Genomic DNA, 22,038 nt, shown 5'->3' with positions numbered 1-22,038 from the left:
TAAAAGGAAAAGTGAGCACGTGAGGAGGCGAGCGAGCACAGGAGATGCAGAAAGAGGGCAAATTAAAAAAAATAAAATAAAAAAAGGGAATGATGGGAGGTGAGGGAGCAGGAGAGGTTGCGAGCATGGGGCGAGAAAAAATGAGAAGTATGAATTGGTGTGAGGAAGAAGGAAAAGAGGCTATCACAAGGATGCATGGTCGCACATATGAGGGGACGAGGTAGCAGGGGGTGGGGGCGACGCCACGCGACGTAGCGCCCACTTTCCGAGCCGCGGCGGGGAGGAGGAGGAGGCGGCGAGCTACCCGGGCCGGGCCGCCGAGCCGAACCATCCATGGGTGGCTGTGTGGGGAGCCAACACGACTCCTCGGGCAGCTTGAACGACAATTCGGACGGAACCGGAGGTAACTTGCTTCCTTCCTTCCTCGCCTCTTTCCCGGTGCCTAGCGGGGGCCGCGGCCGGCGGTCATTATAGGTACCGGACGGGGGGTTTCTGGGCCGAAGGCTTGTCTCCTTCCCGGGTGAGGCAAGCAAACGAACTCCGAATCGTGCATGTCTGCAAAGAGGCGAAAGATGGCATTGCGCGTCTCGTCTTTGTTCACTTGGCATGTGATGTTGCTGTCTAGTATGCTAGTTAGCATGCTAGCCGGCTACATGCTACGTCACGTGTTTTTCTTCTATTATTGCTCGTCTTCAAGAGCTTTGAAGGTGTTTTCAGGTGAATTATTGCGTGTTGATATGCAAATGTAGTGAATGTGGCCACATGCTGTACTTTCAAACGTGATGATGAAGACGCTTAAAGAAGTGAAAAGTAAATAAGTACAAATAGATACTTGGTTCCTGTTTTCAGGTGTACTTAGCTTGAGTATTTACAGAACTCTTAAAAAAAACAAGTACAAACTCGCACCATTTCAATAACTCACTGTTTATAACTTTGCTTTGTCATTGTTTCAATGTTTCAAGTATACAACTGTAAAATATGTTGATTTTTGATTACTTGAAATAATGTCACTCAAAAAAATATTTTTTTTTTGGTTGGGGCAACAGATTACCTCACTTCCAATGTGTAGTGTTACACTTAATAAATAAATTTGATCAATAACAACAATAGTTTCTTGTCCATACTTCTTTTAGCAGAGTATTATTAATTAAATTGAAAAGACATAAAAATGTATGAATTAAAATAAATACAACAAAATATAGTTTGATATTTTTACAACGAATAAAATAAAAAATCACAGATTCTAGCTTCCAAATGATTCCTGGCCCTAGGAGATGGTTTACACAAATGTGTGATACTCAGAAACAGACAATACCAAAATAAAATTACCTTTTGTTCTGGCTGTTAAACAAAAACAAAAATGCGTGCTTTTAGCTTACTGGCTAATTCCTGACTGTCTGCAAACGTAGCCTGATGTCTTCCGTTTGGTCGACCAGGTCAGTTATCGCCGAATGTCCGTCTTTGTTTTTGTGGTCAGTGGCTCTGGGGCGGAACCAGCCGCTGAAGCGCGAGCGTCCCAAATGGAAAAGCGACTACCCCATGACGGAGGGCCAGCTGCGCAGCAAGCGTGACGAATTCTGGGACACGGCGCCGGCGTTCGAGGGCCGCAAGGAGATTTGGGATGCGCTGAGGGCGGCCGCCGGCGCCTTCGAGAGCCAAGACCACCAGCTGGCCCAGGCCATCCTGGACGGCGCCAGCATCACGCTGCCGCACGGTCAGTCGCACTCAAGGGGGTGATGGGGGACAAAGATAATGGTATTAACTCATTCACTCCCAGCCATTTTCACAGAAGCAATCCCGTTTGCTCCCGGTTGCTTTACTGGATTTTGACTGATTTTGCAAGGTCCATAGAATATTGTGTTCTATTGCTATTAAAAACATGGAACCTACCAAAAGAAAGTCTCTTCTCTCATCAGGAAAAATTTTTTTTTACATCTGTTTCCGTTTTGCAGCAGTTAGCATTACAATATAGCTAAGTTTAATCAATTTTCACAAATCTGTTTTGAGCTTTTTTTTTTCCCAACATGGCCCTGATTGATCTCTTATCCTCTGCTGCCACCTGCTGACCGTTTGCGTAATAACTACCATTTCTGCAACCGTTCTTTGCTGTTGAGAGGCTGCATCAAAGCCTTCTGTATGCTATAGCGCTAAAAAACAAAAAACAAAACAAAAAAAAAAACGTATAAATTGTCTTTGGGACACTTAAAACATTTTTGAAAAACGTATTTACACGTTATTGGGAGCAAATGAGTTAAAAGAAACATCCCCCAAAATAATTTTTTTATATTTTTTTTCCCAGATTTTTCTTCCAGTTGTAGAGTGAAATTAATATGTTGTACACAGTTAATGTTCTGCCAGTAATTATTTTATTCAATATATGTATATATTTTTTTAAACAATTGGCCGATTTAATCTGCAAAATATGGGAGCTCAACGGATCTTTTTTTTTTTTTTTTTTAAATTTAAATCATTACAATTTTTTAGTGTTGTCAGCTCGCCACTTTGGTGCATCGGATTGACAAAATAGTTTTGGTTTCACTTTTTCACATTTCAAATTTAGTGGAATTAAATGTTTTTCCTCTTGTTTGTCAGGTGCGCTTAGCGAATGCTACGACGAGCTTGGCAACCGCTACCAGCTTCCCGCCTACTGCCTGGCGCCGCCCGTCAACATGATCGAGGAGCGCTCCGACGGCTCCGACCAGGACTCGGGCGGCGCTGACGCGGCGTTGGCGGCTGACGGCGGCGGGGAGCGGCAGCTGCGCCTGCGCCTGTCCACGGGGCGCGACCTGCGGCTGCGCGTGTGCTCGGCCGACACGGTGGGCGCCATGAAGCGGCGCCTGCACGCTCAGGAAGGCGTGCCCGCCGCCGCCCAGCGCTGGTTCTTCTCGGGACGCCCGCTCACCGACAGGCTGCGACTGGAGCAGATCAACATCTCGCGGGATTACGTGGTGCAGGTCATCATCAGCCAGCCGGCGGACACGCCCCCGCCGCCCACCCCCGCTCGGGAAACGCGGCGCCAGTCCGACCCCGTGGACGCTTAAAGCCGGCGTGGGAACCTTTTGGATGCTCTGCCGGGGTGGTAAGGAACGCGATGTTGACCTTGATTATCGCTATGGAAACCGCAACAACAAGAAAGACCAATCACACTTGTGTTGTTGTTGCCGTGACAAGATGGCGGCTAGCGCGTGGGCTAGCTCCTCACGCTAACACCGGAGGACGACAAACAATGCTGGATGAAACGCTTTTCTTATCCCTTGACCGCACAATCGTGTGCACGAGTGCGAGAGACTAGCGCCCACACCAAAACATCAAGATGATGACTCGACATATTTTCATTGACAAGCCAGCTTTTTGTAATTAAAAACAATCTGTCTTTGTATTCCCCTGCAACTCATTTTTTTCTTTCTTTCTTGTTTTCTTTCTTTCTTTCTTTCTTTCTTTCTTTCTTTCTTTCTTTCTTTCTTGTTTTCTTTCTTTCTTTCTTTCTTTCTTTCTTTCTTTCTTTCTTTCTTTCTTTCTTTCTTTCTTTCTTTCTTTCTTTGAGCCAAAACTTCACATGCTCAGTCCCCGGGTAACGACCAATCATGGCTCAGTTTGTGAATGTCACATGACCAAACCCAGAAAACAGGTGAGCCGTGATTGGTCGTTACATGAGCCCTGAGCACCTGTGATGTCCTTTTTAGTTGACAAGTATTGTACATTTCATGTACAATTAATAATAAAATTAGAGACAAAATATTAGATACTTAAAGCAAAAGAAAAAAAAATGGATTAGTTAGTCCTTCTCAACAGTAGGTGGCGCTAAACTGTGGCAGTTTTGACAGTTTTTGCAACACTTGGCCTCATATTTTTTTTTGGGACAATATCATAAAGAAGTAGCGTAGTTACATAGCTTATTAGCCGGTGACCTAAACTGGAAGAAATTGCTACGTTTTTTTTTTCCGAATGCGCAAATCCAAATCATCACATTGAAGCGTGAGCTTCATCCTGTAAACCGCAGCAGTTTAGCGCCAACTGCTGGCGGGGAGGACTTACTCGACGTCAGCGTTCTTGCCCGTCCCTAACTAATATTAGTTGGTCAAACAGCTAAGTGTGAACGTCTCAGTGGCGTTTCACATTGTGTGTTAGCATTGAGCTAACGGACATTCCAAAGGCAAAGTTGTGAGGTTGTTTCACAAAGTGCAAATCTCTTTGTTTGGTGTTTAAAAAGATCTTGAAACCAAGCCTCCACGAGTACCTATACTTCAAAAATAAGACTAGTATCGGCCCTTGCCCTTCCCTAATATTGCTATAAATCTCTTCTATGACTTAATATTGCTCGCATATCTCATACATATACATCTATTCAGACAATGATCAATCAATCGATGTATGTATGAGTGGGATGTTGTGTGAGAAGATTCCCTGAAAGAAGTTGGGCTTTTTTTTTTCCCTTTTTTTTCTTCTTCCTCCTGATGCTCAACTTTGACCTTCAGCATGGGGCCGTGTCATGCAGGCTTTGCTCAACTTCCTGTGTGCTCTTCTGACAACATCCTCCTTTTCTCTCTCGCACACACAAACACACTCCCAGTCAGGTTGCAAAAGTCCTCACGTAAGGAGAAGTTCAGGTGTGTGCTTGTGGAAAACAAGAAAAAGACAAACGGATTCCCAACTCATTCAACTCCTGATTTGAAATACACATTATGAAATGTACAATTTTATACTAAACCTGTTTTGATGACTCCAAAAAAACACTGTCATAATTAGTGATAGACCGATATGGTTTTTTCAAGGCCGATACCGATACAGATTATTTGTAGTCAAGTCGGCCGATAACCGATATTTCAAGCCGATATTCATTTGCAGTAAAATGGGGGGGAATTCTTTCAAACTATATATAATTTCTCACTGAGTAACAAATTCATGTGAATGTAGCTCATTTGGGGTTTTTGTTAGGGTTCGTAAAAACGTTTCAAAAAGATTTTCGCGGTGAAAAATTGTGTGAATATGTTCCAAATGTGTATTCGACAAATAAAAACTGACTGCGAACATCTTACAAATCCTGATGAAAACCCCAAATTCGCTACGTTCGCAAGTATTCCCTGCTCAGTGAGATTTATCGGCCTTCAGATTCAAAAAATGGCCGATGCCGATATTTGTCAAAATGCCAAATATCGGCGCCGATAATCGGCCCGGCCGATTATCGGTCTATCCCTAGTCATAATCCCCTACATATTGATTTGGGAGTATCGATGACTCATTTTAGAGGTACACTTAATCAGAAAGTTGAAATTAGAAAAATCCATTCATCATTTTCAGACCTCGTCAACTATGTAATCCACCATATTAAAAAAATGATGATTTGGGAGTATTGGAGGAATTGTTTGAGCTATGTTGGCCGCCGCCAATCTGAAAATCCAGTGGGAGTGATTGGGGAGTCGCCAATCATTCAATGTTCAGATAGTGTACCAATCGATCTCATGAATATGAGTGTTTGAGTACTCGTATTGGTACATGATTACTTCCCAGCACTGCCGCGCGTAAACTATAGCGAGCTGTCACAATGCTGGAGGAGGAAGGGAGTGCTCGTCAGGTGAGCTGACGTACGAGCTGCTTCTTCCTCTTGCGTGGAAATACGTAATCAAAACGACTTCTGCATCTCACGCCTACAAATACACACATGCACAATCAGATCGGGCCAGACGGCGTCGGATCATCAAGGTGAGAACCTTTACACTTATTTTCCATACTATAGAAGCCCTGATTTGAATCCCAAATGGAGGATTTAAGCCATGATTTGATGTTTCAAGTCTGGCTCTAAATCATCACTTGAAACCCTAACCTGGGCTTCAAACACTAACTCTGTCTTGATACATGCATTTGAAAGCCTAACCCAGGCAAGTATGCTTGAAAGACTTAAACCAAACTTGGAACCTTGACTAAGGCATGCAACACTCATTTGAAGCCATTGTTTGAAATCCGATCCCGACTTCAAACTAAATTTGAAATCTGACTTTGAAAGCCTGACTTTCTGATGTCGTCATCATCTTCAGGACTTTCCTGTGCCCTATCTTGTACTTTGCGTCCCGATGTGGCTGTTTCTCTCCTCCGTGTTGATGGCGACACTTTTAAGCGGTGCCGCCGCCGACAGTCAACACAGAAGCACGGTGGTTCTGATGGACAACGGTCGGTACCTCCTACTTTCTCTTCTGTAGCGTTGACCCAAAGCGCAGAATGTGACATTTTCGCATGTGTTTGTGTTTAGTGTTGGTTGGGACCATTCCTTACAAAAACGCAACATCACACATTCCTCTCACATGCGGGTCAGCCCATCAACACAAGGCCGTGTTCTGGAAGAGAAACGGTAAGAGAACATGACAAGGACCTCGACCATGAGTTTACTCATTAAAGCTGGTCTAAATGTGAGTTGACTGACAAGAACCTGGTTTGTGCTGTGTGTGAGTTGACTTGCCAAAGCCTGGTCCATGTGCGAGTTGACTCATAAAAACCTGGTCCATGTGCGAGTTGACTCACAAAAACCTGGTCCATGTGTGAGTTGACTTACAAGAACCTGGTCCAAATGTGAGTTGACTCACAAGAACCTGGTCCATGTGTGAGGTGACTCATAAGAACCTGATCCATGTGTGAGTTGACTTACAAGAACCTGATCCGTGTGTGAGTTGACTCACAAGAACCTGGTCCGTGTGTGAGTTGACTCACAAGAACCTGGTCCATGTGTGAGGTGACTTACAAGAACCTGGTCTATGTGTGAGGTGACTTACAAGAACCTAGTCCATGTGTGAGGTGACTTACAAGAACCTGGTCTATGTGTGAGTTGACTTACAAGAACCTGGTCCATGTGTGAGTTGACTTACAAGAACCTGGTCCGTGTGTGAGTTGACTCACAAGAACCTGGTCCATGTGTGAGGTGACTTACAAGAACCTGGTCTATGTGTGAGTTGACTTACAAGAACCTGGTCCATGTGTGAGGTGACATACAAGAACCAGGTCCATGTGTGAGTTGACTTACAAGAACCTGGTCCGTGTGTGAGTTGACTCACAAGAACCTGGTCCATGTGTGAGGTGACTTACAAGAACCTGGTCTATGTGTGAGTTGACTTACAAGAACCTGGTCCGTGTGTGAGTTGACTCACAAGAACCTGGTCCATGTGTGAGGTGACTGACAAGAACCTGGTCCATGTGTGAGGTGACTTACAAGAACCTGGTCTATGTGTGAGTTGACTTACAAGAACCTGGTCCATGTGTGAGGTGACATACAAGAACCAGGTCCATGTGTGAGTTGACTTACAAGAACCTGGTCCGTGTGTGAGTTGACTCACAAGAACCTGGTCCATGTGTGAGGTGACTTACAAGAACCTGGTCTATGTGTGAGTTGACTTACAAGAACCTGGTCCGTGTGTGAGTTGACTCACAAGAACCTGGTCCATGTGTGAGGTGACTGACAAGAACCTGGTCCATGTGTGAGGTGACTTACAAGAACCTGGTCCATGTGTGAGATGACTGACAAGAACCTGGTCCAAATGTGAGTTGACTCACAAGAACTTGGTCCATGTGTGAGATGCCTTACAAGAACCTGGTCCATGTGTGAGTTGACTCACAAGAACCTGGTGTAAATGTGAGTCGACTCACAAGAACCTGGTCCATGTATGAATTGACTCACAAAAACTTAGTCCATGTGTGAGTTGACTCACAAGAACCTGGTCCATGTGTCAGGTGAGGAGATCCAGCCCTCCCTCCTGGGTGAGCAGGTCAGCGTTGAGGTTATTGAGACGGTAGGAGGAAACTTCAGCTGCCACTTGAGCTCCAGCGGAGACTACCTGAACCACACCCTGGTCCTGATCCAAGTGAACCAGGATGAGGAGAGAGTCATCCTGGACGATCAAGGTCCAGGAGAAGGTAAGCAAGGAGGGGGGAAGCCAAAAGTCCTCTGCAATTCCTGGCATAGTGACGTGATTGTTTGTTGTTGTCAGGTGCCATCCACTGCTGGGCTTCCAACTACAACGGAAGCTTCCGCTGCACATGGATTCGAAACAAGTTCAGGAACGACGCCTACGTTTTGATGGTCAAAGCGCAGCGGTGAGGAGGACCTGCCGGATTTCCCACACGCACACACACAGCATGGTTTTTGGTGGCAAATATTGAACACATCTAATGCTTAGCGTTGTCGGGCCTGACCCATTTCGGACCTGAATATCGTGACAAATCCATGATGTCCTCAACTACGAGACCGAGGCGGCAAAAGTTATTTCGCTCCGAAATGACTTCCGCTGTTTTTGTTGTCTCAGAATGTCCCAGGCTCTTCCCTGCCAGTGGGACCCAAACGGGTCGGAAGCGAGCTGCCAGGACTCGGCTTGCTCGTACCGTGAGGAAGAGGAGCGTGTCTCTGTCAGTGTCTACATGGTCAGCTCCTTCATGCTGGAGATCTACACCAAAAGTTTCTACCTCAGGGACATCGGTACGATCTTCTCATTTCTGCTTGCCGCCCCATATCTGGCCACATTTAAACAAATAATGGCTGGGTTACCATGGCTACAGTATGGGATCTTCTGCTTATGGTTGTGCATGCTGACCATCTGATTTTTTTTTTTCCTCTCCTCAGTGAGGCCAGAAGCTGTTGGCGTGCATGCCGTGGGTGGCAAAAGGTTCCAGTGGAGCTACCCCGAGTCCTGGCAGAGACCCTGCACCTTCTTTGGTCTTGCCTTCCAAGTCAAGGTGGTCGGCGGCAGCCACTCCTGCAACACGCAGCACAACATCCTGGTACTTGCCCTTCAAACCCTAACCCTGGCTTTAATACCTTCATTTGAAACCATAATCCAGGTTTCAAATCCTAAACTGACTCAAAATCTTTATTTGAAAGCATAACCCAGGCTTTAAGCACTAATTTAAGACCCTATTAAGCATCCCCCCTTCCCCCCACAGCTTTAAACTCTACTTCAAACCCTAACCCTGATTTTGAAATCATAAAGCTGTCTTGAAAACCTTAACTAGCCTAACTTGAAGCTGTTACCCAAACTTAATTGAATCCCTGATCCATGTTTGAAACCCTACTCTGAATCCCTATCCCTGTCTTGAAACCCTTATTTGAAACCATAACTCGGGCTTGAAGCCCTAATTTGAAACCCAAACCCTAATTTTAACCACTATTTGGAAGAAAAAAAAACAAACAGGCTCTAAGACCTAATTTAAGACCCTAATCCAAATAATTTGAATCACTGATCATTGTTTGAAATCCTACTCTGAATCCCTAACCCTGGCTTGAAACCCTTATTTGAAAGCATTACGCAGGCTTGAAGCCCTAATTTTAAACCCTAACCTTAATTTTAACCACTATTTGAAAAAACCCAGGCTCTAAACCCAAATTTAAGACCCTAATTCAAATAATTTGAATCCCTGATCCATGTTTGAAACCCTACTCTGAATCCCTAACGCAGGCTTTAAAATCTAACAAGTTTAAATCCTAACCTTGACTTGAACCCCTAAATCAGGCCTAAAACCCTACTCAGAAATCCTAGTTGTGGCTTTAAAGCCAACCCTGATTTGATACCTGACCCTTGTCTTGCTGGTGTCTCCTCAGACGGCCGAGACGGACGCCAGCAGCTTCCTGGTGGATGTCCGCGATGCCAACTATACCTTCTGTGTGCGTGGCCAAGACAAACACACCCGCGGGCCTTGGGGGCCCTGGAGCCAATGCAGGTTTGTCGTATTGAGATATAAAACTTTTCTTTCAACTTGATGATGAGCAAAAACCATCCCAGCTGACTCAACACGCTGGACTGGTCGCCAGCTAGTGTCATGGCGCGAATACAGTGGACTGGACGCCAATGAATGAAATAAAAAGTGAGTCGTGATGTACCAATCTTTTGTGTCCACAGAATGAATGGAGAACACGCACACTGTGGACCAGTGGCGTCACATGACCACACGAGGGTCACATGACCACATGAGAGCCAACGTCAACACATACTTATTTATCAATAAAGTTGGAAATGAAATCAATGACTCAAGCGTCTGGGTAGAAAAAATGTTTTATTAATGTCATATTTACACACGCACACACATTCCTCCAGCTGTTTCCATGACAACATGCAACACGTATTTTCAAAGCCTTTCACCTTTGCTGTATTGGCTCCGTTTTGTTGCTACATTGCCTCGTTTTTGTTGTGTCGCCAAAGTGTTGTGTTTTTGTTGCGCTGTGTTGTTAATTTTGCTGCTGCGTTGTTGTGTTGCTTCATTGCACGTCTTGTGTTGTTTTTGTTGTCTTTATGTTGTTGCTAGCACGTGCACGTATGATGGCGGGAAGCACCAGCGTGGCGAGTGCGGCGGGACGTTTTGTGTCATGAGAGTGGACACGCACGTTGCGTGTTGCCTGTGTGTTGGGGACGGAGTTTGGCCGCAGGATTTGTGTTCTTCCAGTGTGGTGTTGCCATGAGGTCATCATCGTGGTCAGTGCTGCTGCCTCTTGGACAGGTACCTACACACACAGAATGACATGCGTGTGTATGTCAGACAATTATATGATGTATGATTTAAAAACTTTAACTCATTCACTCCCACCCATTTTCAGTGAAGCAACCCCTTTACTGGATTTTGACTGCTTTTGCGAGGCCCACAGAGTATTGTGTTCTATTACTATAAAACATGGAATCTACCAAAAGAAAAATTAGCATCTCTTCTTTAATCAGGAAAAAAAAAAAGAAGTATATTTCTATCTGTTTCCGTTTTGGAGCGATTAGCATTAGAATATAGCTAAGTTTCATCACAAATCTGTTTAAAACAGTGGGGAAAAGAGTTTTTTTGCAACATGGCTGTTTGATCTCTTATACTCTGCTGCCACCTGCTGGCCATATTTGTAATGAAGCGTTTTCTTCAGTTCAGAGGCTGCATCAAAGCCTTCTGTATGCTCTAGCATAAAAAAAATTAAACATAAAAAACGTATAAATACGTCTTTAGGAGCAAATGAGTTAATAAAGAAGACTAGCACTGTATTGTATCTAGCATGTTCCAAATTAGGAGTTTCTGATTTTCCTAACTTTTGGGCGGAGGTTACACTTAACTCAATTTTGGCCTAACTGCAGGTTATACCTCTGTCGGCCACTAGATGGCGGCACCTTTTTGTTTTTTGTTTTTAATGACTGTACATATTTAATTTGTGTCTGTGTTACCTCTCCCAGTGTTTGTGGTTGAGTGTGGTGAAGTCGTCCAGGGTGGCGATCTCCTTCAGGTACTCGCTCAGCTTCTGGAGTTCACGGTCCTTCTCGCGGTTCATGTGCGCCTTCATGAACGGCCGGATCTGCACATGTGGTTAGTCGACAGGTATTCCTTCAGATGCCATTTGAATTCGGTCTGCCAGCACACGCTTATCACAAAACACTCCTATCTCCATTGAAATGAATGCAAATGTAATTCGTCCATTACAGCCCGCAACAACTCATGCATGTTCACTCTCGTGATCCTTGTAAAGAATAAGCGGTTAAGAAAATGGATGGATGGATGTTACTATGATGGACCTAAAATGCAAAAATAAATAAAAACAAATATAAAAAATATAATTCCAAAATTAAATCTAATACAAAATAATAAAAAGTAAACAGGAATTAAAAACAACAAAAATATATACATAAATAAATGTATTTATTTATTTTTGGCATTTTTGGTCCTCCATATGTTACGACCCAAGCAAGCAACTGAATCATCAATTTATGTTTGTGCATTTTCGGCGCTGTTAATTTGAAATCAAGTCCTGGCTTTCACTTTTCATCCAAATTATCAATTAATGGACAAATAATAAGTAGATTAATTATTAAAACTGTAGCCATTACAATTTTCAAAAAAATTCTATCATCCAACTGACAGCGTCTCATGAAAAGCTAGCATGTCACGGCGGCTACCTTGAGTCCGTTCTGCGGGTTCATCAGGAAGTTGCGTCCGATGTCGTCAAACATGATGGTGTTCTTGCGGCTGTAGAAGCGCTCATACTTGCCCCAGATCACACCTAGCGGCTTCACCTGCCAACAAGCGTTATGAACAACACATACATGGACACGTCCAACACATTTTGCTGCATTTTTGTCCAAGTTATACCTGTTTTTTTTGGCTAAATTTGAGGATTTTTTGGGGGGACGGGACTCAGATTTATGCCAATTCTTGTTTGGTTTTCCAGGTTGTCATATTTTGTCATTTTTTCCCCCCCATATTGTTGTGAGTTTTGTCCTATTTTTGTCCATGTTTTTAACCAATGCCTTTGTGTTTCCAGTGTGTGCGATGGCTGACGTTTCACATGATGTCAGCAGAGGGCGCACATCATGTATGTCGTCCAACAGCTCACCTCGACGACGCCTCTTTTGGGCGTGTGCACGGTGATCATGGCGGCGCTGTCCAGCATGAAGGTGATCTTGTAGTTCGGGTTGTCAGTCACACCCAGCTCCTGACACGCACACACACATGCCATCCATTGTCTTGCATTGTGATGTTGTTTCCGCTCTGATTGGCTGAAAGATGTCACGTGGTTGCGGCGGCGGGGGAACACGACTGACCTTCATTTTGGCGTCGATCCATTTCATGCTGGTGGCGGCTGCAAGGCAACAAAGGCGTCGAATGATGATGATGATGATGTCATCTCATCGTGATTATATCACAATGAGGTCATACGTACACCAGATGACGATGTCGTAATCCTCGTAGGCTGACGTCAGGAACTCGTGAAGGTATGGCCTCATCAGCTCCTGACCGCTCTCTGCGCACGACTTGTGGTCTACGCGCACACACACAAGTAAACACACATACACATAAAATACATGCGCACACACAAAGACACGTGTCTGTGGGGTGTGTCGGTGGTCCTGGCGCTCACCAAACAAGGTGTAGTCCACATCCAGGACCAGGAGTCTTTTCCCTTCCCTGGGGGAGTTCATCTCCTCCACCTTATAGTCTTTGACACGACGAGCGATCTTTGCCAGGTTCTCCTCCCTGCAAACAAGCATGTTATTTGGCTTTTTTTCCCAGTGACGTCATTAATTTTTACTACTCAATGACAATACTGGAATGTTAATCATGCCACATTTTGACCCTAGAACAGATTATTTTTTAATTGACTTTTTTTTTTTTTTTTATACATTTAAGACAGCTAAAATGCTGGAATGCGCCTGAAAAACAATTTGTGACACTTCAAGTAAGGACAGTTTTACGCTAGCTGCAACGGCCCGTCGGACCTGTTCTCCACTTCGATGACCTCCTCCTCTATGTCAAAGTCGTTAATGACGTCATCATTCTCGGGGGGAGGGGCCAGGACCTCCTCCTGTGTGAGAGCAGAACAAGTCAGGCTGGCAGAAGGAGAAGAAAAAGGAGAAGATGAGGTGGAGAAGAAGCAGCAAAGAGGAAAAGAGTGGGGAAGAAGGACAAGAAAGGAAGATGAGACGAAGGATGACTGAGAAGAAAGAAAAAAAAAAGTAGAATTGAGAGGAAGATGAAAGAGTGGAGGAGGAGCAGAACAAGAAAAAGCATAACAACAAAGGAGGAGGAGGAAGAGAAGAAGAAAAAAGCAAAAGAGCAGGAAAAAAAGAGAAGTTGCAAGGTGAGATGGAGAAGGAGAAAAAAAATAGAGAAGTGGCAAAGAACAAAAGAACAGGAGGAGAAAATGGATGAGAAGAAAGAGGGGGAGATGGAGGGGATGAAGAAAGAAAGAAAGAAAGAAAGAAAAGGCTCTCAGTCCTACCAGGCCCTCCTCTCTGGTGCCCATCATCATGATCTTAGTGTTGGGCTTCAGCTTGAGGGAGCCCAACTTGACCTGGTCCTCTGCCGCCTTTCCTGAGGTCACAATGCGAGAACCCAACATGAGCACGAGAAGTGAAATCCATCCCAATCGGTGACGGGCAGTTCACCTTTGACCTTGAGACCCAGAAGCTTCTGTCTCTCGGGCAACACACCGGTCAGAGTCTTGATGGACTGCTTGAGGTCCATGACGGTGTCCTCCTCGCTCAGGGACGTGATGGCGTACTCGTGGCCCCCCCATTTGATGATCACGGACACGGACATGGCTCGCGCGCACGCACACACGCACAAACACGTACAAACACACGCACGCGCTGCGGTAGCACAAGGTGAGACCAGGCGCGGCCGGGCGTATTGATGTTTTTAGCCGAGGCGGCTAAGTGGCTAGCCAGCCCGGCGAGCTAAGCAGGCGGCTAACCGCTAATATTAGCCGCGCCGCGGGCGCGCGCACGTACTGGAGTCTTACCTGGCGTAGCGAGTTAGCACGTGATGCTAACATGAGACGCGGAACAAACGGCGAGCAGAGAGTCCGATCGTTTGGTCTCCTTCATTCGACGATGCTAGCGAGAAGAAGCAAAGTGCAAAGGAGGCAGCAGATAAGCTTCTTCCAGGAGCGGCGCCTCCCGCCGGTAGTGACGTCACGACAAAGCCTCGTCGTCATGGCAACCGCGCCGCGCTCATGCAGCAATCCGAGTGGGTCCTTGGCAAATTTCACTTACGATAAATGACATGGCAATCTCCAAATCCTTTCCGAATTTTCAAATGGCTCTTGTTGACGTTAATCTGTACACAAATACTTTTTGCCGTTCCCTTGTAGTCACTTTTATTAGACCGAACTATTTTTGTTAAATACAATTTTTCCAAATTTAGTTAAAACTACTTTTATATCGAACATGCTCGTGCAGTGCTGTGTATCATAGCTGATGTTCCGCAGAAACCCAGAACCTCTTTTAAGGGGGGGGCAGACACCGATTTCACGATAATCGTTTTCTCAGCACATCACTTGTTAGGTCCCCCCTCAGCACCGGGAGAGAAAACAATCCTAGCACCGTAGCCGTTTTGCTTTGTGTCTTTTGTTTGTTAGCGCTATGGACCTTACTAATAAAACAACGTGTACTGTACCGTTCTTATTGCCTTTTGATCATCCATGATCCATCCATGGACTCCATGAAGCGTGGAGCCTGATGAAGGCTGCGCATGCGCACTCAAGGCTCGCATCTCGTTTGCTGGTCGGCTTGCTGCCTGCTCGAATGGCGTCTGGGCGAGATGCTCGAGACGCGCGGCTCGGCCGCCTCCTGTGAGCTCGACACAGCTCTTTCAAGCTTGGCCGGGCGGGCGTTTTGGGCTTTGCCCGGCTAAAATGCTCCGTGCTCCTGCCGGGAAGCTCCCCGACGAGGCTCCAACGCGTACTCGAAACGCCGACAACGGCCTTTGCGCGTAAGTTGGACCGTTTCCGCCATTTTGAACATGTCAAGCTACGTGCTAGTCGGCTAAGCTCAGCTCAAATAAACTAAGCGAAGCTAGAGATGGTTTGTCGAAACGGTGTCAAGAGCGCCGCTGAAGCTTTTCAGTTTTTATGTGCATGGGTGAATGTTTTATATTCGCGAGTTTGTCGGAGTCGGTGTGTGACTTGTGTTTAGGTGACGTCACATTGTTTGTCGAGCGAGCTAGCTATCTTGCGGTTAGGCTAAGCTAGCTGTTAGCTGGAGTTGTTGGCTCCCTGCCTGTTGGCGGCTGCTTGATGCGGACATTGATCTATTAAATATTGGCGTTCAGTCATGACCAAAACATATGAGGCGTGTTGTAAAATTTTGCTTTGACCGAGTCTTAGGAATTCGTGTTTCATTTATTCAAAGAATACCAGTGAAGCGTCGGAGACAGACAGACAGACGACGAGGTTACTCGAGTTCATGTGGGCATCGACGGCCGTCACTGCTCATCCGCCGTCAGTGTCCTCCCGGCCGCTAACCCAAATCTAATTGTGTACAAGTACACACGGATTAAGTTATCCAAATACAGTGGACGGCCGTGGTGATGTTACGTAACAGCACTGGCACTGAGTATTATGCAACATAATTTTGTTGTTGGGTTGGCAACAGCGCATGCAAGTGCTACACGCAAGGAGTTTTCAAAGACCCCACACAAGTTTTGGCAACACAAAGCACCACTCGCATTTTTTTTCTCCTACTTTGTTTGGAAAATACTTTTTTTGGCATTGATTGGCTACATTCTGTTCACATTACAGTCCAGATGTAAATTAATTTTTCAATTAATAAATGAATCTGATTATTTAAAAAAAAAAAAAATGTTTCTATCTCTTTATTCATAACGGACATTGTTCAAATACACCACACAATACATGAGAGTTCATGATGCACTTACTATATATTTTTTAATATGACTGTAATCCATTACACCAGTATTTGTTAGCATGACTTTAAATGGTATGACCTTGCTCCACCATTTTGGGAATCCTTCTGCAAGCTTCCCAAATTATTTGCCATTATATTTGGATTGTTCCTCCTGACAGAAGCGATGAAACTGAGCCCTGAAACTTTTTGTGCCTCATGCCAGTCTTTGTTGTTGTGCCACAGCGCCCCCTGCCATTTCGTCCCATCCTAGTGGTGCTGTGCGCCCCCCGGTGGGTGGGAGGGTCGTGGCGGCCATGGCGCTGAAGGAGCGCGTGGAGGCGGTGCTGAACGTGGGCCTGCGCGTGCCCAGCATCATGCTGCTGGACGTGCTGTACCGCTGGGACGTGGGGTCCTTCTTCCAGAAGATCCAGCGATCCGGCCTGTCCAACAACCCGCTATTCCAGTACAAGTATCTGGCGCTCTACCTGCACTACGTGGGTCAGTACCGCACACGGCCATACCTTTTTTCCATGAAAAGGGGAAAAACAGTTTGAAAGCTAAAAAAGTAATAAAAAAAAAAAAAGCCAAACTTGTTTTATTTGTGTGTTCCAGGTTACATCCTGAGCCTGGTGCTGCTCACGCTGCCTCGTCAGCACCTGGTCAAGCTATACCTCTACGTGCTCACCGCCCTGCTGCTCTTTGCTGGCCACCAGGTGTCCAGGTGCATGAGCGCACCGTGCACGCGCACTGTGCAGGGTGGGTGTTTGAATGCATCTGTTTTGTGTTGTGGTCAGGGATTACGTGCGCAGCGAGCTGGAGTCGGGCCACGAGGGCCCCGTGTACCTCGAGCCGCTCTCCATGAACCGATTTACCACCGCGCTCATAGGTGAGAGACGACGTCCGTCCCCATGGCTCGCGTTGCCGGAAATTGAGGGCCCTCAAAATTTCACTTGTCCATTGTATGTCGCTCTCGCTCTCGCTCTCTCGCTCTTGCTCGCTCTCTCTCACACTCTCGCGCTCTCACACTCTCACCCCTTCTTTCTCTCGCTCCCTCCCTCCCTCCCTCCCTCCCTTCCTCTCTCTCTCTCACGTTCCTTTGTTCTCTCCCTTCCCCGTCTCCCTCTCTCTCCTCCTCTCTCTCCGTCTTCCCTCCCCGTCTCCTTCCTTCTACCTCACTTACTTGATCTCCCTCTGTCTCTCCATTTCTATCCCTCTCTACTACCTCCCTTTTTCTCTCCCTCCTTCCTTCTCCACACCTTTGCTCACTCTTTCCTTCTCACTACCCTCTTTCTCACTCTCCCTCATTCATCTCGCTCACTCTCTACCTCCTTCGCTTACTCTGACTTTTTCACTCGCCCTTCTCTCTTGCTCTCTCTCGCTCTCTCTCCCTCCCTTACTCTCTCTTGCCGTCCCTCCCCCCAGTTCACCATTGTGTGAACGGGTCTTTTATCTGATTAATTAAAGCCTTAATAGAGTGATGTGTGTCCATGCTGTTTCCAGGTCAGCTGGTGGTGTGCACGCTATGCTCGTGCGTGATGCAAACCAAACGGATCTGGCTGTTCTCGGCCCACCTGCTCCCCTTGGCGGCCCGGCTGTGCCTGGTGCCCCTGGAGACCATTGTGTTCATCAACAAGTTCTCCATGATCTTCACGGGCCTGGAGGTCATCTACTTCCTGGCATCCAACCTGCTGGTGCCGTACAACCTGGCCAAGACGGCGTATCGCGAGCTGGCCCAGGCGAGTGACAGTTTACGCGAGAACATCCAATGCATGCCATGTAGCGTAGCGGACGCGAGCCCCGCCGGTGGTCGGCTGAGCTTTTCTCGGGCGTGCGTGTCCAGGTGGTGGAGGTGTACGGTCTTCTGGCACTGGGGATGTCCTTGTGGAACCAGCTGGTCCTGCCCGTCCTCTTCATGTGCTTCTGGCTGCTGCTCTTCGCTCTGCAGATCTACTCCTACTTCAGCACCCGGGACCAGCCCACCTCCAGGGAGAGGCTCCTCTTCCTCTTCCTCACCAGGTGTGTGTCACAACGGGCCCGGCCGGGTGCGCTCGCAGCAGGCGGGCCCTTTGTGATGCGCGTGTGTGAATCTGACGCAGCGTGGCCGAGTGCTGCAGTACGCCCTACTCGCTCCTGGGCCTGGTCTTTACCGTGTCTTTCATCGCGCTGGGCGTCCTCACGCTCTGCAAGTTCTACCTGCAGGGCTACCGGGCCTTCATCAACGACAACACCATGCACAGGTACCGCACACACACGCTACAGTCACGCACACAGCCATCCCACCAGAGCGTATGCAAAGTCAGATGTTTGTGTGTTTGTCTCACACGCAGGGGCGTGACGGAGGGCATCACTCTGCTGATCTTGGCCGTCCAGACGGGACTGATCGAGCTGCAGGTGATCCACCGGGCCTTCCTCCTGTCCATCATCCTCTTCATCGTGGTGGCCTCCATCCTGCAGTCCATGCTGGAGATTGCCGACCCCATCGTGCTGGCGCTAGGGGCCTCCAGGGACAGGTATGTCCGTACGCCAGCCGCCCATTGGCCAGCCGGCGCTTGATTTCTGTGGCCCTTCCCACCAGGAGCCTTTGGAAGCACTTCCGAGCCGTGTCGCTGTGCCTCTTCCTGCTGGTCTTCCCCGCCTACATGGCCTACATGATTTGTCAGTTCTTCCACATGGACTTCTGGCTCCTCATCATCATCTCATCCTCCATCCTCACGTCGCTGCAGGTCAGGCAGGCGGGCTAATGTGTGTGTGTGTGTGTGTGTGTGTGTGTGTGTGCGAGCGATTGACGTGTGTTTGTGTGTGTGTGTATGTATGTATGTATGTATGCATATATGACTTATATGTAGGGATGATGTTCAATATAGGAGTGAGCCGATCCGATATTGGATATTGGTCCAATATCAGCCAAAAAAAAAACAGAATTCTATCGGTTTACATCCAAAATCTGGTCCTTAATTTTCCAAATCTTTTCAAGAATTTTTTTTTATTTTAGTTTTTTAATTCTCCATTTTTCTGATTCAACCAGTACATTTTCATGTTTTAGGTTAAATTTATTTAACCCAAAAGTTTGGAATGAAAGGGTCATGTTTTCTCATACCTACTGTTGCTGACACTGTTCTTTGTTTGAAAAGTATCACTTGGTCAAGTCTCTTATAACATTTCATACTAAAAAACATAAATTAAAACATGTATAGTTTCTGCCAATATCGGATCAATATCAGTATCAGGTAGTTCTCAAGACTGCAATATTGGTATTGTATTGGAAGTGAACAATTTGTATAGACACACTCCTAGTTCAATACCATTTTTTGTCAGACCAGTACCGGTTCGAGTACTCAACTCTTGAGTAGTCACCGATACCTATACCAATACCACTAGTACTTTTGGATTTCCAAATAAAAACAATGACGGATCATTTAAAGAGAGACCTGTATATACCAATATAGTATTTTCATTAAAACATGTGAGATTAATAGACATTTTATATTCTTTTAATTTGTAATTTATAGATATGGGCTTTTCCTTTTATTTTGTAATTTGTAGTTCCTGATTGTAAAATGGCCACAAGAGGGCGGCCAATACTGGTATAGACTTTCATCACGAGTACCGATACCTTGTGATAAGGCCGCGTATCGGCCTGATACCCGTACCTGCTATTGCTACTTACCCATCTCTACGTGTATGTGTTACTTGCGATATGTGTGTGACTTTGTGAGGCTTGTCTGTCTGTATGTGTGTCTAATGAGAGTGAGAGTTGTCTGAGATGTGTGTGCCTGTTTCTGACAAGTGGCAAACTGGCGTGACTGTGTGTGTGTTCAGGTGCTGGGCACTCTGCTCATCTACGTGCTTTTCATGGTGGAGGAGTTCCGCAAGGCTCCAGTGGAGAACATGGATGAGGTCATCTATTGCGTCAACGGAACGTACAGGCTGCTGGAGTTCTTGGTATGCACATTGCACACACACGCGCACGTACGTATGGCCGTGTACGCAGGTGTCACAGCGGCACATGTTCACCAGGTGGCAGTGTGCGTGGTGTGCTACGGCGTGTCGGAGACGGTGTTCGGCGAGTGGAGCGTGATGGGCGGGACCATCATCCTGGTGCACTCGTACTACAATGTGTGGCTGCGGGCGCAGTTGGGCTGGCAGAGCTTCCTGCTGCGCCGCGATGCCGTCAACAAGATCAAGAGCCTCCCCACTGCCAGCCCCGCGCAGCTCCAGCGGTACAACGACATCTGCGCCATCTGCTACCAGGTTCGGCCTCTTAACGTGTAACATGGCGGCATGGCGCTCGCGCGTTCCCATTTTTGACGTGCGCACGTGTTCCCATCAGGACCTGAACAGCGCCGTCATCACGCCGTGCAGCCACTTGTTCCACGCCGGCTGTCTGAAGAAGTGGCTGTACGTGCAGGAGACGTGTCCGCTCTGTCACGCGCAACTCAAGAGTCAATCGGCCGCTGACACCGCCCCGGCCAATCACACGTCTGCGAGACAAGAAGGTGGCGGCGAGGAAAAGGCGGCGGATGAAGAAGCGGCTCCGTCTTCGTCTGGTGTGGGCGACAAATCCTATGACGTGTCAGACGCGCCGCCTCCGTCTGCGGCTTCAGGTGAGGAGGGAGGAGGCAGAGCCTCACCCAAACCCAGCATCCTGTTGGATGATGAAGGATCGTCACGTCACATCTTGAAGACCTCGGATGACGTAACAGCTGATGTCGTTGGCAATTGAACACGCGTGTTTCAAGCCCTCAAAGCGTCCGTCTGCTCTCTTTGCCAAAACTTTGATGGAGATTTTGATGTAGTGGACCTCGATAGTTCCTGAAAACATCCACCGGAAATCCCGCCACCGTGATCGGGGAGTCGGGAATGAGCGAATGGTTGCACACGCGGAAACCGCGTTGGCCACCAGTGGCTCGTTTCCCGGCTGTCCGATGACGAGCATGGGATTGATATGTTGACAACCATCACCGTGCCGATGACGACGATGCATGTTTGAGTGTGAACGCCTGCACGTTTCCACGGTGACCAAAGCATCTTTTTTTTCCCAATGTGATCCAAACCGGCAACATTTTGGTTTTGTGTTTGCACTGATGTCATTTCTACAACATGTTAGTTGACCTTTGACCCAAACCCGTATGACGCGTCCCACCAGCTGGTGTGATCACTCCGTCGTCAGGAGTGGGAACAGCAGGACGCAGACGGCGCCCGTTACCTTCATGCAGTGTTAGCGTGCTTCAGAATGAATACATGCGCAAATGCGCAATGTATGATGAACAGCCGCCAGTCAGTTTTCTTAGTTTTTTTGTAGAGAGATAAAATGTAAACTTGTTTTGCACTTGAGTTTGTGAAGGACTCAATTGAAGATGACGTCAATGCTGACATCCGTTTTCTGCTTTTGATTTTTTTCAAACGAGAAGATGCGCCAAATCGTTTTGGAGATGACAAGAAATAAAAAATAATTCACCTGTCAATGTCAAATATTTTTTTCATTCATGCGCATTCTGGCTCATTTTGAAATGGGATTAAGGCTTGATCCTAGGGCTGCAAGTGTGCAACTAAATTATTTTCATTCATTGATCTCTGGATTTTTTCCCCCCTGATTAATCAGTTCATTGCTATTTTAAAAAACATTTTAATGTAAATTCATCCCTTGATCAAAAAATCTGATACTTCAAATGAACAGTGTGGGAAATGCACAAACTGATGACGATTCGGTTATTGATTTGGCCCGTAGCGTCTGTCAGAACATCGGCAGAAATGTTGCTGATTGTTTGTGTAAACAGTCTTTCCACAGAAACGGCCCGCTGTTTACAAAACAAACACACAATGGCAAAATACAGGCTGGGCCGGGGGCGGGGTTTAGGACAAAATCACCCCCACACGTCATGAAATATAAATTATATAAATTGAGAAGTAGTTTGTTTAA

At 46.6% G+C, this 22,038-nt stretch overlaps 4 protein-coding genes across 7 annotated transcripts; 3 read left to right on the top strand and 1 right to left on the bottom strand.

The window, feature by feature from the left end:
* The first annotated feature begins 101 nt into the window (after nt 1–101).
* On the top strand, nt 102–3,379 carry ubtd2 (ubiquitin domain containing 2). Of its 3 annotated transcripts, none has more exons than XM_077504610.1 (3): nt 102–403; nt 1,478–1,714; nt 2,593–3,379. In XM_077504610.1, the coding sequence occupies exons 1-3, from the start codon at nt 334–336 to the stop codon at nt 3,039–3,041; spliced, it is 756 nt and encodes a 251-aa protein (XP_077360736.1). In that variant the 5' UTR covers nt 102–333; the 3' UTR covers nt 3,042–3,379. The 3 variants fall into 3 exon arrangements, with proteins under 3 accessions (XP_077360736.1, XP_077360737.1, XP_077360735.1); XM_077504611.1 differs by having other exon boundaries at nt 388–520; XM_077504609.1 differs by lacking the exon at nt 102–403 and adding an exon at nt 556–717.
* On the top strand, nt 3,049–9,997 carry il12bb (interleukin 12B, b). The gene is made up of 9 exons (XM_077504606.1): nt 3,049–3,079; nt 6,033–6,165; nt 6,245–6,343; nt 7,714–7,896; nt 7,971–8,076; nt 8,286–8,455; nt 8,600–8,757; nt 9,575–9,693; nt 9,873–9,997. Exons 2-9 carry the CDS (start codon nt 6,069–6,071, stop codon nt 9,934–9,936), a joined length of 996 nt encoding a protein of 331 aa, XP_077360732.1. The 5' UTR covers nt 3,049–3,079; nt 6,033–6,068; the 3' UTR covers nt 9,937–9,997.
* A 10-nt stretch (nt 9,998–10,007) lies between these two features.
* Nucleotides 10,008–15,294, bottom strand: ublcp1 (ubiquitin-like domain containing CTD phosphatase 1). Of its 2 annotated transcripts, XM_077504608.1 has the most exons (12): nt 14,890–15,294; nt 14,234–14,327; nt 13,878–14,081; nt 13,712–13,803; nt 13,209–13,294; nt 12,851–12,966; nt 12,653–12,751; nt 12,534–12,571; nt 12,326–12,424; nt 11,889–12,005; nt 11,163–11,290; nt 10,008–10,471 (listed from the first exon to the last, which is right to left on the bottom strand). In XM_077504608.1, the coding sequence occupies exons 3-12, from the start codon at nt 14,029–14,031 to the stop codon at nt 10,444–10,446; spliced, it is 957 nt and encodes a 318-aa protein (XP_077360734.1). In that variant the 5' UTR covers nt 14,032–14,081; nt 14,234–14,327; nt 14,890–15,294; the 3' UTR covers nt 10,008–10,443. The 2 variants fall into 2 exon arrangements, with proteins under 2 accessions (XP_077360734.1, XP_077360733.1); XM_077504607.1 differs by lacking the exon at nt 14,890–15,294 and having other exon boundaries at nt 14,234–14,848.
* LOC144005996 (RING finger protein 145-like) lies at nt 14,905–21,583 on the top strand. The gene is made up of 12 exons (XM_077504600.1): nt 14,905–15,204; nt 16,362–16,616; nt 16,731–16,839; nt 16,913–17,004; nt 17,619–17,854; nt 17,959–18,134; nt 18,215–18,355; nt 18,446–18,628; nt 18,694–18,841; nt 19,938–20,060; nt 20,136–20,369; nt 20,449–21,583. The coding sequence occupies exons 2-12, from the start codon at nt 16,433–16,435 to the stop codon at nt 20,839–20,841; spliced, it is 2,019 nt and encodes a 672-aa protein (XP_077360726.1). The 5' UTR covers nt 14,905–15,204; nt 16,362–16,432; the 3' UTR covers nt 20,842–21,583.
* The last annotated feature ends 455 nt before the right edge of the window (nt 21,584–22,038 follow it).

Source organism: Festucalex cinctus, chromosome 18 (assembly GCF_051991245.1).
Source record: "Festucalex cinctus isolate MCC-2025b chromosome 18, RoL_Fcin_1.0, whole genome shotgun sequence".
In the NCBI taxonomy this organism is placed as follows: Eukaryota; Metazoa; Chordata; class Actinopteri; order Syngnathiformes; family Syngnathidae; genus Festucalex; species Festucalex cinctus.
The sequence above is the reverse complement of the archived record's forward strand: the minus strand, read 5'-3'. Positions and strand labels throughout refer to the sequence as shown.

Excerpts from the sequence above, each read along its gene's own strand:
- ubtd2 (XM_077504609.1), top strand. The coding sequence starts at position 573 with ATGGCATTGCGCGTCTCGTCTTTGTTCACTTGGCATGTGATGTTGCTG. Across the intron at positions 718-1,477 it reads AGCTTTGAAGGTGTTTTCAG|TGGCTCTGGGGCGGAACCAG; the intron begins GTGAATTATTGC and ends TTTTGTGGTCAG. Across the intron at positions 1,715-2,592 it reads CAGCATCACGCTGCCGCACG|GTGCGCTTAGCGAATGCTAC; the intron begins GTCAGTCGCACT and ends CTTGTTTGTCAG.
- il12bb (XM_077504606.1), top strand. The coding sequence starts at position 6,069 with ATGTGGCTGTTTCTCTCCTCCGTGTTGATGGCGACACTTTTAAGCGGT. Across the intron at positions 6,344-7,713 it reads CGTGTTCTGGAAGAGAAACG|GTGAGGAGATCCAGCCCTCC; the intron begins GTAAGAGAACAT and ends TCCATGTGTCAG. Across the intron at positions 8,758-9,574 it reads ACACGCAGCACAACATCCTG|ACGGCCGAGACGGACGCCAG; the intron begins GTACTTGCCCTT and ends GTGTCTCCTCAG.
- ublcp1 (XM_077504608.1), bottom strand. The coding sequence starts at position 14,031 with ATGTCCGTGTCCGTGATCATCAAATGGGGGGGCCACGAGTACGCCATC. Across the intron at positions 12,752-12,850 it reads TGTGGACTACACCTTGTTTG|ACCACAAGTCGTGCGCAGAG; the intron begins GTGAGCGCCAGG and ends GTGTGCGCGTAG. Across the intron at positions 11,291-11,888 it reads ACCCGCAGAACGGACTCAAG|ATCCGGCCGTTCATGAAGGC; the intron begins GTAGCCGCCGTG and ends CCACATGTGCAG.
- LOC144005996 (XM_077504600.1), top strand. The coding sequence starts at position 16,433 with ATGGCGCTGAAGGAGCGCGTGGAGGCGGTGCTGAACGTGGGCCTGCGC. Across the intron at positions 16,617-16,730 it reads GCTCTACCTGCACTACGTGG|GTTACATCCTGAGCCTGGTG; the intron begins GTCAGTACCGCA and ends TGTGTGTTCCAG. Across the intron at positions 17,005-17,618 it reads ATTTACCACCGCGCTCATAG|GTCAGCTGGTGGTGTGCACG; the intron begins GTGAGAGACGAC and ends TGCTGTTTCCAG.